Genomic DNA, 17,500 nt, shown 5'->3' with positions numbered 1-17,500 from the left:
TATTATCTATCTATATATCGTATCTATGTATTATATATCTATCATTTCTAGCTTTCTCTATTTCTTTCCTTTTTTTCTATCAACGGTATTTATATCTTATTTATCCTGCTTTGTATCATACATGCATTTTATATTACAAACAGAAAAAAAACAACTAAAAGGCATGATATCATTTGATGTCTATCATCTATTTACCATTGAATATAAATCACCATATAATATATTATGATATAATTTATTCACAATTATGTCATTTAGACACAATAATATTTTTCTGTGTATACATCTTTATATATATATATATATATATATATATATATATGTGTGTGTGTGTGTGTGTGTGTGTGTGTGTGTGTGTGTGTGTGTGTGTGTGTGTGTGTGTGTGTGTGTGTGTATAGATACACATCATTGTGTGTGCATTAGATCATTGTAAATATATAATCATTTAAAAAAAAATTAATACATAAAATTCAGCAATTTCCCCTTTCCACTGTATGTGAAATTTGAACCCATATTGCCACAGTAAGAGACAAATATTGTTAATACAGAACATATTTATTTTATTGGGTGATATAAAATGTTTTATATAAATATTTGTATACTATATATATATATATATTATAGAGAGACACACAAAAACACACATTTAAATACATCCACACTAAAATAAATAAGTAGAGAATATTTACATACATGTAAGTGCAACATTCATTTTTTCTACATACAATGTATATAGCTTCATGTGCTGATGACAGGCAGCAGCACATCTCAGTGACCTGTGCTTTCCTTTTCAGACGTGGTTTCCCATCCTTCAGATGCCAACTCGTACAGACGAGGCAGAAAAAAACGAGTTCCTTACACTAAAGTGCAACTGAAAGAACTGGAAAGGGAATATGCGACAAATAAATTTATCACTAAGGACAAAAGGCGCAGGATATCAGCGACCACCAACCTGTCAGAAAGGCAGGTCACTATTTGGTTTCAGAACAGGAGAGTCAAAGAAAAAAAAGTCATCAATAAACTGAAGACCACTAGCTAATGAGTGGATTACAGTCAGCAGGTTCTTCTCACACGAGACTAATCCATCCTCTCCCTGACAATGTCTCCTGGAGCCTTTTGAAATGGGGTAAAATATAAAATATGGACAATGTATCTGGGGAGGGGAAGGGGGAAAGATGAATTGAAGGAGGCCAAGACTCTGACCTTGCTGGAGAGCACACGACTTTGTACCTACTGGTGGAATTCTTCTTATGCAGCCTGATGTGACTTGTGAATTTGATCATAAAGAAAAGACGAGTAGCCTTTAATCAAGAATCGATGTAATAATTGCGCTTTGAACCTTGAAACCAGACTGCATGTTGAGTGACTGCTCAGGTAACTTGTATCTTTACTGTATGTTCACTCTATACATTCTTATATATTACCAATGGGTTTAATGATGTTTTGATGAAGAATGTACACAGTCCTATGGAGGGGTGGATTTCAGTCCCTATACAAGCCCATCAGTAAGTAGCAGCCTTCCTAGGCCTTCCCTGAAATTACACATGGATGCTGTGGGCACTGAGGGGCTTTAACGTTACCTCTCTTTTTTTTACATTAATAATAATCTGACATATTGGACTTACAATGATGTGCAAAGGACAAACCTCACTCTCCACATGGACGGATTATTGTAAATACCCGGTTGTGTATAATAAATACCCATATCACAGAAGCATAAGCCTGCGATGATATTTCATGGTTCAGTCCTTAGAATGGCATTAGGAATGATTTTGTTTCTTTTCTGTAATTTGGCCGAGTTAGATAATGATAATAATTTCCAGCACTTTGAAATCTCATCAGCAATTATTTTAAACGTTTGTTTTGTCTCTACTCACTTTTTAAAAAAAAAAATGCTATCATGTAAATACTAATTATAATAATTATAATAATAATAAATTAGCGCACTGTGAACGTTATTTGTGCACCAGACATTTTTATTCTGCCCTGATCCTCTAACTGGATTATTTTAAATAGAAAAAATATATATATATGGATCAATTTTGGAAACTCAATCCTATGATTTGGAAGAGCGATGTGTGCTGCAAAAGGGTTTAATCATTAGTTATGCAGAATTCATTTATTAGAGACCCTGATTGGAATCTATAATTGACACATCATGAGATTTGCTTGTTACATACGATATTGCACTGGTCTTGATCATGAATAGCCACCTTCATCTGAAAATATATTAACCACAAGGATCCTCTTATGATCCTTAGCTCAGGGCTGTATTTTCTGGGAAGCTGTGGCGATTGTTGAAACAACTGGATGGGAAGGCCTTAAACCTTGACCTTGAGGAACAGAGACAATTTGTGACCTTGACTTCTGACAGCTCATGAATAGGCATCACTAGGATTAGTAGATCAATAGCGCCATCTGGTGTTCAAAAGCAGATCTACAGCGCCGATTATTAGCTGTTATAAGGCTTGGAATGTCTAAACTTGTAACCAACTAATTTTACTAATCAAAACAGGTTTTGAAGATTTTATGGTTCTTGTGGTTTACTTAATTATTAGCTATATTCTGTACAGAATGTTGGTTTACTGATTTAAATATCACGGGCACATAGGCTACTTACTTTGCAGATGATAGTATTTTATTTATTGCTTTTATATTGCAGAGCTCCATCTTTTCAGAGTATTTATAAAAAAGCCCAAAACATAGTTTCCCCATTTTTTTTCTTATTTATTTTTTTAGCAGTTACAGTTCTGTTTTATTGTTTGTTTGTTTGTTTGTTTATTTATTTATTTTTGTTCTTTTTATTTGTTTGCTTGTTTGTTTGTTTTTGCTGGTCAAATTTAATTTGACCAGAATATAGGAAACATTTGTACTGGTACTGAAGATTTAAAAATATATGACACTCTTTGAATTACTGCTTACAAATTTAAGATGATTTTAAGTTATTTTTGGCAATGCAGCAACTTTTCTACAATCTATAAATATATATTCCCCTTTCAATTCAAATTATGCAAAATTTAATGTTACAATTAAAATGTACTATTTGCCTTCAATGCTTTTCTTCCAATTATAAGGCAGGGAACTAAATTGTGTGTTTACAGCAGTTTTGCATTCAATAACTATTTAATATCACGCAATAGGATAGTAATGAAATACAAGCGGATGAACTATATATTGCTTTAATTATCTAGAAAGTTCCTTAAATTATCTGAAAAGTTCCAAGTGAATTCTTGATTAATACTTCACATCGTCATGAAATATAGGTGGATAGAAATTAAATATAAGGGGCTGAACTATATGTTACTTACATTATCTAAAAAGCTCCTTTTAACTACTTTAATATTTCATAACACATTTGTATTCATAAAATACCATAATTCTTTAATTCTTAATGGAAGAGGGAGTTTTAACTAAGCAAACATTAAATAGTAATATTTCTGTAGTTAAAGTTACATTTTAACTTTTGTGGAGAACTGTATTGTTTTATTAATATAAAAAAAAATGACTGTAGGATAGAAGAAAAATATATATTTTGTATATATGTTAGAAAGGGGATAAAAGTAATGTAAAATAGAACACAAGACAATAAAAATATAAATAAGAAATTAGATGGATGGATGGATGGATGGATGGATGGATGGATGGATGGATGGATGGATGGATAAATAGATAGATAGATCATTCGTGGTGCATAGCATATTCTCTCTGCTATCCCCAGTAATGTGACAATCTTCTGTGTAACTTTTTTATTCTGAAAATGTATTTAACAACCAGGGAAATGTGTCACTCCGTTCAGCACTTCGCAGAGGAAATTAATATTTCACCAGGGCATCCTGGGGTTAGCATTAAAAGATTACTACAGGTTCAAGTTTATTAGTTATAAAATACCATAGTATTTATATAATTGCAGACTAAACAACTGTTGACATTCTGCCTATGCCAACGAGTTAATAAAACTTCCTTGCATATGATTATCGCGTTCAGGAGCGTCTCGGGGCAGAGGGCAGGGCTTTAATCCCAGATAAAATGGCCTATGAAGAAATACAAACTGTCCCAGCGATGGTCTGTAGTTCCATGATGTTTAGTTAGTGAGGCGCTGCTGAGTCCAGGGAGGCGGCTCTGTCCCTGTCCTATATGTGAGGACAGTCTCTAGGTTGTGTATATCGCAAGCAAAGTCTTTTAATGGCACCTAGAATATTAATACAAGTCATAAACCATTGTAATTAACGATGACAGCAGCAGGGCTTGCCCTTTACATCAGGTCCTGTTGTTTCAGTTGAGGACAAGTTGCTTTCTTTTTTTTTTTCTTTTTTTTTCCCTTTTTTTTCTTTCCTTTTATAATCTTCATATTTTCTGTGCCTTTTGTTTTTTTTTCATTCCTTCTTTAATGTTATGTTGTTGTTTTATTGTTATTATTATTATTATTATTATTATTTGTACATTTTTCTTCCTCGTGATCTTCATCCATCTGTATATTTTTTTATTCTTTTTTTTTTTAAACCTTGTATTTGTGTTTTTGTTGCTCATTTCCCTTTAGAATCCGTGCAGTAATGTCTGCTGGTCTCTTGTGATGTTTCCTTGGTAATACAGCTTGCTGGATTTAGTCTCAGTGACTTTAGTATGTTCACATATATGTATTACATTCTACTATAATTTATCCCCTTATAGTATTTTATATTGCACTTTAAATCTTTATAACAGAAAATGTGTGACATAGCGATATAGGCCAGTGGTGTTATTTATTATGCAGAAATAAGTTAGGGGTAATACGTAGTAATAGGGCTTTCTGTGACAGAAGGAACTGGAATATTAATGTAGGAGAGGGCAGCAAACAGTTCACTGCTTCGGGTACAGAGAAGAAAACAGTCAAGGAACCATGACCATGACTAGAGATTGTGATGAGATTAGAAAACCAATCCCTTGCCTCTGTTTATAATGCACTATAACGTCCCCTTCTGGAGACACGAGGATAGATAGATAGATAGATAGATAGATAGATAGATAGATAGATAGATAGATAGATAGATAGATAGAGAGAGAGAGAGAGAGATAGATAGATAGATAGATAGATAGATAGATAGATAGATAGATAGATAGATAGATAGATAGATAGATAGATAGAGAGAAAAACAGCACAAATATTGCAAGGGTACAAAAACCTTCCAGGCATATACCAAACCTTTACAATAGTTTAAAAAAAAAAAAAAAACGAAGGCAGCACACCAATAGATGAATTACACGTGCAGTTTATTGGCCCAAATGCGACGTTTCGGTCCCAAGTGTGGACCTTTCTCAAGATAGATAGATAGATAGATAGATAGATAATTAGATAGATATTGCTAATACTTTGTTTTAATCGTAATTTAAACACGAAGAGTTACTGCATAATGCATATATGCATTCATTTTTATTAATTAAATTATTAGCTATATATATGTATATTTATATATCAATAGATGATAGATAGATAGATAGATAGATAGATAGATAGATAGATAGATAGATAGATAGATAGATATGAATATTCCGATACTATTCTGTGAGACACTTGGTGATACCTGTAGGTCTTTTCTTTAGCTTTTCTGTCCACAATTTCTTTCACACAATGATCACACATTTAATTTTGCAGTAAATATCATTACCACAATTATTGACACCAAATTTATTTTAACACATTATTTTATTTTACTGCATCCAGTAAACATTGTCAAAGTGCTCATTTTCTTAAAGTCATTAAATCACAGTAGAAATAGCACATGCTCTCAGTGTCAGTATCTAGGAGATACATACAAGTTATTCCTTTACATGCTAGGATCGTGTGTTTTCACCTTTCTGTCCACAGGGTGATACATGAATTCTTACTGCTCGGTTGTTACTTTGCTGGAAGCTGTTCACACACATTCTGATATTCTGTGTCCGGAATAAATCAGTCTAATAATAATAATAATAATAATAATAATAATAATAATAAATAGTATCAGGGTAGTGCTGGCATTGTATGGGATGGAGCCGTCTCCTGCAGGAATCTATAGCAGTCTTCTTCACATCTATATTTCACAATTGGGGATAAAACACATTGGAGGTCAAGTTCAAGGTATTACATTTACTTGTGATTAGTTTCTAATGCATGAATACAATAATTCTGTGTTGAGCAGGAGAGCCCCGGATGTGGCGCACAATGTACACAGGGCCCAGGCCAGTCATGTGTGGAGCTCGTACACCAAATGGTTATCCTCACATAAGACTTATATTAGGATTTTGCAATTTATTTTCTGTGTCAGTAAAAAGAAAAAGAAAAATTCCAAATGTCGATTCCAAAGATGTTTTTTTTTTTTTTTCAAGCTGGCTTAGCTCTTGCTATAGGCACATATGTGGAAAGCAGACTATTCAGAGCCTGCCAGACGGTCTAGACTGCATGTTCTCAAAGGCCCGGAATTGCCTGCAATAATCATAGACCTGCACCTGTAAATGGCCACTAAAAAGAGGCCAGTGCTATATAATTAATGTATCAGAAAATGTGCTGCAGGGGAGGCGAAATGTCCACATCCGTCTGACTGTAATCACACATGGAGAAAACTGCTGCGGAAATAAAAAAACATAGCAGGAAAATAAATGTGTCTATTCCTCTGCGCATATATATGTATGTCTATATAACTATATAACTATATATATATATATATATATATATATATATATATATATATATATATATATGTATATATATATAAATGTGTATATATATATAGCATAGCATAACACCTCCACTGCACTACTATACATATAGAATAAAATAAAAACTCATGACTCCCTTTACAGAAGACGAACAAATAGTATTTATTTCAAGCGCTTGAGCTTGGAATAAAAACCTTTTTTTCCTCGCCTTTTAACATTAGAGTGCTGCCATTTGTATCTATCTATCTATCTATCTATCTATCTATCTATCTATCTATCTATCTATCTATCTATCTACTTCTATCTATCTATCTATTATCTATCGTTCACTATTTACATCTATCTATCCATCTATTATCTATCTATTATCTATCTACCTATCTATAGTTCACTATTTACAGCTACCTATCTATCTATTATCTATCTATCTATCTACTGTATCTATCTATCGTGTGTATATGTATAATAGCACATATCTATCCGTCTATATGTCTGTGCTCGTGTGTGTTATATCGTGCCACCTATTTCAGCATTATTTCTACTGTATGTGAAGACGATAGATAGATAGTTGTTCCTATTGTTATTAATAATATTAACAATTACATTTACCATTTTTTATATAGAATGTTCTATTATTTCCGTATCATCTATATTTAATACAACAGTACTATCAAAATTTCACGTAATGCACGTAATTATTATATTATGTTTTCTATTGTGATGTTTTGTATTCTGCTTTTGATTGTTAACATTATCATCCTCATCAACACAACAAAAAAACAACAACACCACTATGTAGTGACAATTGTTGCAATGTGAGTTTGTGTTGCTGTTTTTTTTTTGGGAAGAGACATTTGTAGATCTCTGAGCTTGCTCTAATACACACTTATTAGTGGAGCTTGGAGGGCACTTTTGTTACACTTGTAAGGACATGTGAAGCTTTGTGAGTCTTGATCGCTGCAGCGGGCGATGGAGCTGGAATTGGCATTTGCTAATAGTGCTAAACAAAGAAAAATTACGAGGATCAGATTTGACCCTGAAACTAAAACCTCAAGCTGCAGTTTGCGTGTTCCTTCGTATTCATTCTTGTCCTAAGGATCTTAAAGGAGATGTATTGTGTATCTCTGTGCACAGGAGGAGATGCAGCATTATTGCTCTGAGGAATAACCCAGCTCCAAGGCCAGACTGGCCATTATTTAGTGCCGTGCTCTATGGTTAAGGTCAAATACACGATAACAAAACTATTTTTTTTTTCGCCATAAAGACGTCTCATTTTTGTAAGGTTTTTCGCTAGAGCATCTGCAAAAGCCTGTCCTGATGCATCCTGCAAGACCTGGAGGTGAATAGGTGTGTATACATGGTGCATGGTCATAAGGTATCATTTCTCTATATTCTACTAACGATTTACTAGTGTGCACAAAGAATCACACACTGGAGATAGATAGATAGATAGATAGATAGATAGATAGATAGATAGATAGATAGATAGATAGATAGATAGATAGATAAAAATCCAGAAAAAATGGAGGCAGCACACCGTTTTGTAGTGAAAAGGAGCTATTTAATCAGCCCAGAAAGCGACGTTTCGGTCCCAACAGGAACCTTTCTCAAGCTTGAGAAAGGCTACTGTTGGGACCGAAACATCGCTTTCTGGGCTGATTAAATAGCTCCTTTTCACTACAAACAGTGTGGTGCCTCCAATTTTTCTGGATTTTTATAATTGAGGTTTGGTATTTGCCTGGGGGGCTCTGTACCCGGACTCTTTCTTTGTGCTGCCCTAATTTTCTTTCTCATAGATAGATAGATAGATAGATAGATAGATAGATAGATAGATAGATAGATAGATAGATAGATAATATATGGATAAATGATAGGTAGATATTACATAGATAGATATTAGATAGATAGATAGATAGATAGATAGATAGATAGATAGATAGATAGATAGATACATAGATAGATACATAGACAGATATATATGAGATAGATAGCTAAATAAATAGATGGCTAGATAGATAGATAGATAATATATAGATAAATGATAGGTAGATATTACATAGATAGATATTAAATAGATAGATACATAGATAGATACATAGACAGATATATATGAGATAGATAGCTAAATAAATAGATGGATAGATAGATAGATAACATATATATATATATATTAGATAGATAGATAAATATTAGATAGATATTATATAGATAAATACATATAGACAGATATATATTAGATAGATAATAGATAGAAAACAGATAATAGATAGATGATAGATAGATAAATATTAGATAGATATTAGATAGATAAATACATATAGACAGATATATCCTAGATAGATAATAGATAGAAAATAGATAGATAATAGATAAATGATAGATAGATAATAGATTGTATTTGCACATTTAATCTGATAGCACTATAGACACAAACGTTTTTCTATGCAATAGCAATGGTTCCCATCATACAAACCTTCCAGAGGGCACCCAGTGTAACCAGTGATTGCATGTAACATGTGGGCTGCATGTAGGTGGTTCTCCTGTGAGCCCCCGGCCAGGCCATGGCTGCTGTGACACAGGCTGAAGTTGACTGCCAAATGTGCCATAAAACCGCAGGTCAGTCTGGAGCTCCGCTCACTTCTCCTTGACGCGCCGACTTCAATTATAGCCCTAAAAGCCTCAATACAAGTGTAAGAATTTGTTTTCCTTCTCAGAGGCGGGGCAAGGGTTGGCTATGGTGGCGCCTTTGTTTCACAGTCAAAGGAGACCTATCTATCCATTCATCCATCCATTCATCCATCCATTTATCCATCTAACTATTCATGCAGCCATCTGTATATTGAGATGCTACGTGTGACGAGGTAGATGATTATACATTGGAATACATGTACACATATCTGTATGTATATAATCCACGAGCATTGTGCGCTTTGTGTGGAGTATTGGGGTATTATGGTCTAATGTAGTGTAAACCGATCAGATGTGACCATAGGAAGGAAATAGTGAGCTTCACTCAGGTCTGCAGCAGTCAGGATGGGGGAGGGGACATGATGCCTTCTGTTTTAGAGGCACTGCACATTCTTTCCCCCCACAGTTCACAAGGCAGCACTAGGCTAAGCAGCAAATGGAATTGTATTTGATTTCATATACATTAGGGTGCCACAGCACAGATGGACCTGCCTGCCCGGTGCTAGGTGGCACATGCATCTAAGGTTCATCCAGAAATAGCCACGTGAAAGGTGGAGACAGACAAAGACCTGATTTTGCGTTGGATATGTACCATTATAAGGGAGGCGTGATTTGCGCAACTAATCCCAGTGCAGACTCAGCCTCACTGCTCCCCCAGCCTCACTGCTCCTCCAGCCTCACTGCTTCCTCATCCTCAGTGCTCCCCCAGCCTCACTGCTCCCCCAGCCTCACTGCTCCCCCAGCCTCACTGCTCCCCAGCCTCACTGCTCCCCCAGCCTTACTGCTCCCCAGCCTCACTGCTCCCCCAGCCTCAGTGCTCCTCCAGCCTCACTGCTTCCTCATCCTCAATGCTCCCCCAGCCTCACTGCTCCCCCAGCCTCACTGCTCCCCAGCCTCACTGCTCCCCCAGCCTTACTGCTCCCCAGCCTCACTGCTCCCCCAGCCTCAGTGCTCCTCCAGCCTCACTGCTTCCTCATCCTCAGTGCTCCCCCAGCCTTACTGCTCCCCCAGAATCACTGATCCCCCAGCCTTACTGCTCCCCAGCCTCAGTGCTCCCCCAGCCTCAGTGCTCCCCCAGCCTCACTGCTCCTCCAGCCTCACTGCTTCCTCATCCTCAATGCTCCCCCAGCCTCACTGCTCCCCCAGCCTCACTGCTCCCCAGCCTCACTGCTCCCCCAGCCTTACTGCTCCCCAGCCTCACTGCTCCTCCAGCCTCACTGCTCCCCAGCCTCACTGCTCCCCCAGCCTCACTGCTCCCCCAGCCTCACTGCTCCCCAGCCCCACTGCTCCCCCAGCCTCACTGCTCCCTCAGCCTCACTGCTCCCCCAGCCTCAATTCTCCCCCAGAATCACTGATCCCCCAGCCTTACTGCCCCCCCAGCCTCAGTGCTCCCCAGCCTCACTGCTCCCCCAGCCTCAGTGCTCCCTCAGCCTCACTGCTCCCCCAGCCTCAGTGTTCCCCCTGAATCACTGTTCCCCAGCCTCACTGCTCCCCCAGCCTCAATTCTCCCCACAATCACTGATCCCCAGCCTTACTGCTCCCCCAGCCTCAGTGCTCCCACAACCTCACTGCTCCCCCAGCCTCAGTACTCCTCCAGCCTTACTGCTCCCCCATAATCGCTGTTCCCCAGCCTCACTGCTCCCCCAGTCTCAGTGCTTCCTCGGCCTCAATGCTCCCCCAGCCTCAGTGCTTCCTCAGCCTCAGTGCTCCCCCAGCCTCAGTGCTCTCTCAGCCTCAGTGCTCCCCCAGCTTCAGTGCTCCCTCAGCCTCAGTGCTTCTTCAGCCTCAGTGCTTCCTCAGCCTCAGTGCTCCCCCAGCCTCAGTGCTCCCCCAGCCTCAGTGCTCCCTCAGCCTCAGTGCTCCCCCAGCCTCACTGCTCCCCCAGCCTCACTGCTCACCAGCCTCAGTGCTCCCCCAGCCTCACTGCTCCTCCAGCCTCAGTGCTTCCTCATCCTCACTGCTCCCCCAGCCTTAGTGCTCCCCCAGCCTTAGTGCTCCCTCAGCCTCAGTTCTCCTCCAGCCTCAGTGCTCCCTCAGCCTCAGTGCTCCCCCAGCCTCACTGCTCCTCCAGCCTCAGTGCTTCCTCATCCTCACTGCTCCCCCAGCCTTAGTGCTCCCCCAGCCTTAGTGCTCCCTCAGCCTCAGTTCTCCTCCAGCCTCAGTGCTCCCTCAGCCTCAGTGCTCCCCCAGCCTCACTGCTCCCCCAGCCTCACTGCTCACCAGCCTCAGTGCTCCCCCAGCCTCAGTGCTCCCCCAGCCTCACTGCTCCTCCAGCCTCAGTGCTTCCTCATCCTCACTGCTCCCCCAGCCTCAGTGCTTCCTCATCCTCAGTGCTCCCCCAGCCTCACTGCTCCCCAGCCTCAGTGCTTCCTCATCCCCAGTGCTCCCCCAGCCTCACTGCTCCCCAGCCTCAGTGCTCCCCCAGCCTCACTGCACACCAGCCTCACTGCTCCCCCAGCCTCACTGCTCCCCAGCCTCAGTGCTCCCCCAGCCTCACTGCACACCAGCCTCACTGCTCCTCCAGCCTCAGTGCCCCCCCAGCCTCAGTGCTTCCTCATCCTCAGTGCTCCCCCAGCCTCACTGCTACCCCAGCCTCACTGCTCCCCAGCCTCAGGGCTTCCTCATCCTCAGCGCTCCCTCGCATGGCTCTGGAGGAGGCAGATGTGTAGAAAGCCTGAGTTCCACTGCACATTACATGCCTCTATGAAGCCAGAGCAAGTGACGATCTGTTGCTTCCCTTGAGATGGCTACAAAGGAAAGGGCCCATAGTCTCAGCTTGTCAATTTCCCCATGTGATCACATGACCAGCACCTCCCTGCTTAAGGATGGGGATAGATCTCCACGTCAGCTTACGTCTTCAAATTTCTACTTCACGGATCTGCTTCAAAGAGGCAGCTGCATTAGAGAATGATGTTAAGCTCAGCTAATGCGGACAGCCCGAGGTAGCCTAATGATGGATTTTGATGAGCGTGTTCCTTGTTCCTCTAACATGTACTTGCCAAGTTGCACTTACTACGTCTCGGGTCCTGACTTCTCCAGCCTTCCTTCCTTTTTACCCCAGACCCCATCTTCTCGTCCAATGCCCTACTCCTACTCCTCCAACCTAGCCCAGGTGCAGCCAGTGAGAGAGGTTACCTTCAGGGAGTATGCCATTGACACCTCATCTAAGTGGCACCCCAGGAGCAATCTGCCCCACTGCTACTCCGCCGACGACATCCTGCACAGGGACTGCACGGGCAGCGCCGCCATGGGGAACAGCTCCAATGTCTACCACCCAAATGCCAACGTGCCCTCCAATTTCTACAGCACCGTGGGCAGGAATGGGGTGCTACCACAAGCCTTTGATCAGTTCTTTGAGACAGCCTATGGCAGCCCGGATAATAACAGCCAGCAACCCTCGGATTATTCTGTGGACAAACACTGCGACAAAATGCCAGGAGCCTCTGCGACAACTTCAAGTTCGGAGCCCTGCAGGGAGGCAGAAGAGAAGGAGAGGAGGACGGAGAGTAGCAGCAGCAGCCACAGCAGCTCCCACTCATCTTCCGGCAACAATGAGGACAAAGCCAATGTGTCCAGTACGTATGAGAGCAGCCTGCCCTGCCTGTCGCACCGCCTGCCCTGCCTGTCGCACCGCCTGCCCTGCCTGTCGCACCGCCTGCCCTGCCTGTCGCACCGCCTGTATCTAGCGCAGCGCTGTTAAACTTTTATATGCTGTTTTATAAGCGTATAAGCTTTATGGAGGCCTTTAGATTTCCCTCAACAAAACTTTCTTATAAAAGGCAAGATCACGTGTTTAGCACTGAAATTGGCCGTGAAATAGCAGCGACCAATAGATGCCTTAAGACAATCCTTCCCCCTTTTTTCCCTTTTAAAACTCTGAGGTCGGTTTTGTAGAGAATATAGTGAGTAAAGAATGTGCTCCAATAAAATGACAGAGTAACCCTGCATGGCTTCATATCATGGTCTGCCAGCAGGAATCCCCTCCATAATGGGAGCAAATCTAGACACACAGGTGTTGCTGGGACATGCGCTAAACAATGTGCGATGGGCAACAAGCACCCAAATGCAGGGTGCCAAATACCAGCCGGCACTGGGACATTGATTTTACGGAGCACAGCTTGGAATTTGGGGACCTAAGTATGGTGGTGGGTAACAGGATAAACTCATCTGAAGGGGTAACACAGAGCTGATTCCTTCAATTGTACTTTAGGAAGTTTTCCAAATATATTTGTAATGTTGTATTTGTTATTTTTCTTGTTCATGTTTCCAGTTATTAAGATAAAAAAAAAATATGTAGTTGAATACAGTAGTATGTATCAGTGGTCTACAGCAACACTTGCAATTCCTTTAAATATCTATCTATCTATCTATCTATCTATCTATCTATCTATCTATCTATCTATCTATCTATCTATCTATCTATCTATGCACCTATTGAATACAATTATAATATATATTTATATAATTATTATGCACACATATAATTTAATATCTAAACTGGTCTATCTGTTTATCTATCTATCTATCTATCTATCTATCTATCTATCTATCTATCTATCTATCTATCTATGCATACATACATTGTATACAATTAGAAATATATAAATAATTTATATACACACATATAGTATAATTTAATATCTAAACTCATCTATGTATCTATTTGTGCACATTTAGAAAAATTATACTTATTTATATAATATATTTATATACACACATGTAATATAATTTTATATCTGAACCTCCCTCTCTCATGTATCTAAAAAAAAGTATTAGCAATATCTATCTATCTATCTATCATCTATCTATCTATCTATCTATCTATCTATCTATCTATCTATCATCTATCTATCTATTATTGTATACAGTTAGAAAAAATATATATATTATATTTATATACACACTTATAAGATTCATATATAAACTCGCCCCTCTCTCTCATCTATCTATCTATCTATCTATCTATCTATCTATCTATCTATCTATCTATCTATCTATCTATCTATCTATCTATCAAAAAAATCAAATTGAAAGCAGCACCAGCAAACAATGCAGCAATCCGGATGCCAAACATTCCAGACACGGACAAATCCTCCAAATAATAAAAATAAATTGACTACTTTTCCCTAAATGGTGTGCTGCTTTCATTTTTTAATTATCTATCTATTCTATTCTATCTGTTGAACATTAGCCACAAGCCACATACCATTTTGCCGCATTGACAGTCAGTATCTTGCGTTTTGTGCCCTAGATTGTCTGCAGTACTAGGGATCCTCAGCCCTGGGGCTTCAGTCATGCTGTAAATGACTATATTTGATGGGCTGATACATCTGTAACAATACAGTTTTTATTTTTTGCTCCACAGGTGGCCAACGTACCCGTAAAAAGAGGTGTCCTTATACCAAATATCAAATTAGGGAACTGGAAAGGGAATTTTTCTTCAGTGTCTATATAAACAAAGAAAAGAGGCTGCAGTTATCACGAATGCTCAATTTAACCGACCGACAAGTCAAGATCTGGTTTCAGAATAGGAGGATGAAAGAGAAAAAAATTAACAGGGACCGACTCCAATACTACTCCGCCAACCCTCTGCTATGAGGGTACTGAGAGTCCCAGCATTTCCCGGATCTATGGCGGCTGGTCTGTGGATTTCTGTCCGAACTCTAGGAAGTAGAAGCCTTCCTGATGGAGTGCAATGCCTCCTGGATCCGGCGAGGATGAGAGTTGTAGTACTGACTCCATTTCCTGTGCTTGGATGCAGCAGGCATAAGGAACAAATGACACAAACAGGACAAAGGCTATTACAAGCAACATTTGGTACGGATTTAAAGGACCAATTTGATCTAACAGTTCGGTTCTTATGATGTCCTAATACCTTTGGATGATCTACAAGTCTTCTATTTGTTAGCATTCTTCTTCATATATAAAACTGCGCCCATTCAGCTCCAGATACTCTTACACTTGCATTAAACAAAATAAAAAAAATTTTTTGGGGGGGAAATAAAGTCACTTGTATTCTGTAGTTTAAATTCAAAGCGTCCTGCTGTCTCCCCTGTTCTTATCCTTATTGATCAGTTTACATATGTGGTCTATGAGACATGCACTTTGATTGCTAATATCAATCCCTGTCTGTGACTGTCCTGTGCAAAGCCACAGATACAAATCAGACAACTTCTATCTATAGTAATGAACCTGATTAAATGAGCAGCCAAGACAATGATGAAGCCACCGCAGAGAGGATATAATCAATAATCTGCATAGCATCTCTTACCCTTCTTCATACCAAATACAGCCAGATGAATTATTTTACTCTGAATTGATGTGACCAGGCAATAGTTTATGTCAGATTAAATCTCATTTAAATATATAAATATATATAAGACCTAAAGGAACCAAAGTTATTAAAAGTGATTATATTTGAAATGATATATGAGTTTATGGGACATGATAATCTATTTGTACTTTATCCGTTTGAATGTATGCTTCATATGTTTTACTAAAAAAAAGAAAAAAGAAATTGTAAATAAATGTCATTTGGTATTTGGTTGAGACGCCTTTTTACACATCTGTTCTTGTGATTTTTACATTTTGCTACAGATTACTTGTTTAATGTTGGTTCTGTCACTTCTTCAGCATTTATGAAGTTTACTGGGGAAGGGGAGGGGGTGAATGAAAATCTTTGGCACAGGGGTCTCTGTGTGTCACTGTTTCTTCCCAGATGCATATTTTAGATGTATATAGCGTTTGTTCGATGCAGATCTTAGTGGGTTGCATGTTCACAACAAGAGAGCGCACAAGTCAAATAAATCTGGTTGAATTGTTTCATTTGTGTTGGCTTTTTTTTTTTACTGAGATTTCAGATTGCACCTGCAATGCATGATTGATATGCTGCAGATTAAATACAATATTAGAATTTTCTCATCCTCATTAGATTGCCCCAGTAAATGCAGCTGATTGTGCAGCCTCAGCAAGAAGAAGGTCACTGATTGAGAACTATTGATTGGGAGATGGATCCCTTGTCTCATCCATGATGCTTGTGGTGACATAATCCATTATAGGGGTCTTGTTTGGGTAATGCAAGTTTTAAAACTATATATCTGGTGTATTACCTGAGTGACTTGGGTTCAACTGGTTACTAGCTACTATGATGCTATTTAGGTCAGTTAGTGGACAGCAGACAAGGAATTGTATTATTTTTTTAATTTTCATATTATATTGGATTTCCCCCCTTTATTCATTATTTTCTAGTAGCTTTTTGGCTTTGAACTTCTCTAGAGCTATTGTTGGACATCACACATAACCTTGAGAGGAATGTCTACTATTCTGTGGTCTCCCTATTGTTTACAGAATTCTTTGGTGTTTATATTTTACTAAAAGATAAATGTCAAACATGGCCCACCATGACGCATACCTCTATTTGTACAGTCTTTTCTTTTATTATTTTGTATGGGAGATTCAAGGAGGGCTACAAACATCAACATCATTCTAAAATAAGAAGTGTGAGTGATAATGCAGAAAAGAGATAGCAAGAAGAATGTCAATGAGACGTTTACAGGATATTTCCTTTTTGGGTTAAATATTAACTAGCTTCTCTTACAAATGCTCCAGACCCTAGAGGCCTGCAGTATATCCTCCAGTCTTTGGTCTGACCCAATAAAAGAACATGCTCACTGTTGCTAAGGTAATTTGGTAATAAAACTTGTCTGTGATTTGTGATTTGCATATTTGGAATGTGAGGCTGTAAACTAAACACAGGATAAGCAGCCATTTCTCAGAAAATAGTAATATCAGTACTATCCAACAGTTGCTTCAATGGACATTGTACATGCCTTTATTAGAAAACAGCAAACCTTCTGTAAAGCCACTGAGTGGCCACCAGATGGCGCTGCGCCGATCAATGTCAAAGCCGCTGTGCTGAGGAAAGCCAATACTAAGGCATTGGCCTTTTGTTCTTTGCTTATCAAGCGAGGAGACTCTTTACAGATTTGTTTGTGTGTCTTCAGGAGAAAAGTCTGCCAGTCACTAGTTGATTAAAACAAGCTGCTTGTTTGGGAAATGCAGACAAAATTCCACATTCTGAAAAATATAATTATTGTGATGAGGATGATATGGTAAGACATTGAGTTATGGGGTGGGCATT

At 39.2% G+C, this 17,500-nt stretch overlaps 2 protein-coding genes across 2 annotated transcripts in view; both read left to right on the top strand.

The window, feature by feature from the left end:
* HOXA13 (homeobox A13) overlaps positions 1-1,958 on the top strand; it is a 3,211-nt gene extending 1,253 nt beyond the window's left edge. The window contains exon 2 of the mRNA XM_077268816.1: positions 795-1,958. Within this exon, the coding sequence (XP_077124931.1) occupies positions 795-1,039 (245 nt within the window). The 3' untranslated portion in view covers positions 1,040-1,958. The remainder of the gene's footprint in view (positions 1-794) is intronic.
* A 10,286-nt stretch (positions 1,959-12,244) lies between these two features.
* Positions 12,245-16,151, top strand: HOXA11 (homeobox A11). The gene is made up of 2 exons (XM_077271879.1): positions 12,245-12,935; positions 14,726-16,151. The coding sequence occupies exons 1-2, from the start codon at positions 12,287-12,289 to the stop codon at positions 14,956-14,958; spliced, it is 882 nt and encodes a 293-aa protein (XP_077127994.1). The 5' UTR covers positions 12,245-12,286; the 3' UTR covers positions 14,959-16,151.
* The last annotated feature ends 1,349 nt before the right edge of the window (positions 16,152-17,500 follow it).

The sequence above is a fragment of the Ranitomeya variabilis genome, chromosome 6, assembly GCF_051348905.1.
Source record: "Ranitomeya variabilis isolate aRanVar5 chromosome 6, aRanVar5.hap1, whole genome shotgun sequence".
Classification (NCBI taxonomy): domain Eukaryota; kingdom Metazoa; phylum Chordata; class Amphibia; order Anura; family Dendrobatidae; genus Ranitomeya; species Ranitomeya variabilis.
Note: the sequence above shows the minus strand (reverse complement) of the source record. Positions and strands in the feature narration are given on the sequence as shown.

Bases quoted from the DNA above. Each gene is read 5' to 3' on its own strand.
- HOXA11 (XM_077271879.1), top strand. From the start codon at position 12,287: ATGCGGACAGCCCGAGGTAGCCTAATGATGGATTTTGATGAGCGTGTT. The intron at 12,936-14,725 runs GTACGTATGAGA...TTTGCTCCACAG, and splicing joins GGACAAAGCCAATGTGTCCA to GTGGCCAACGTACCCGTAAA.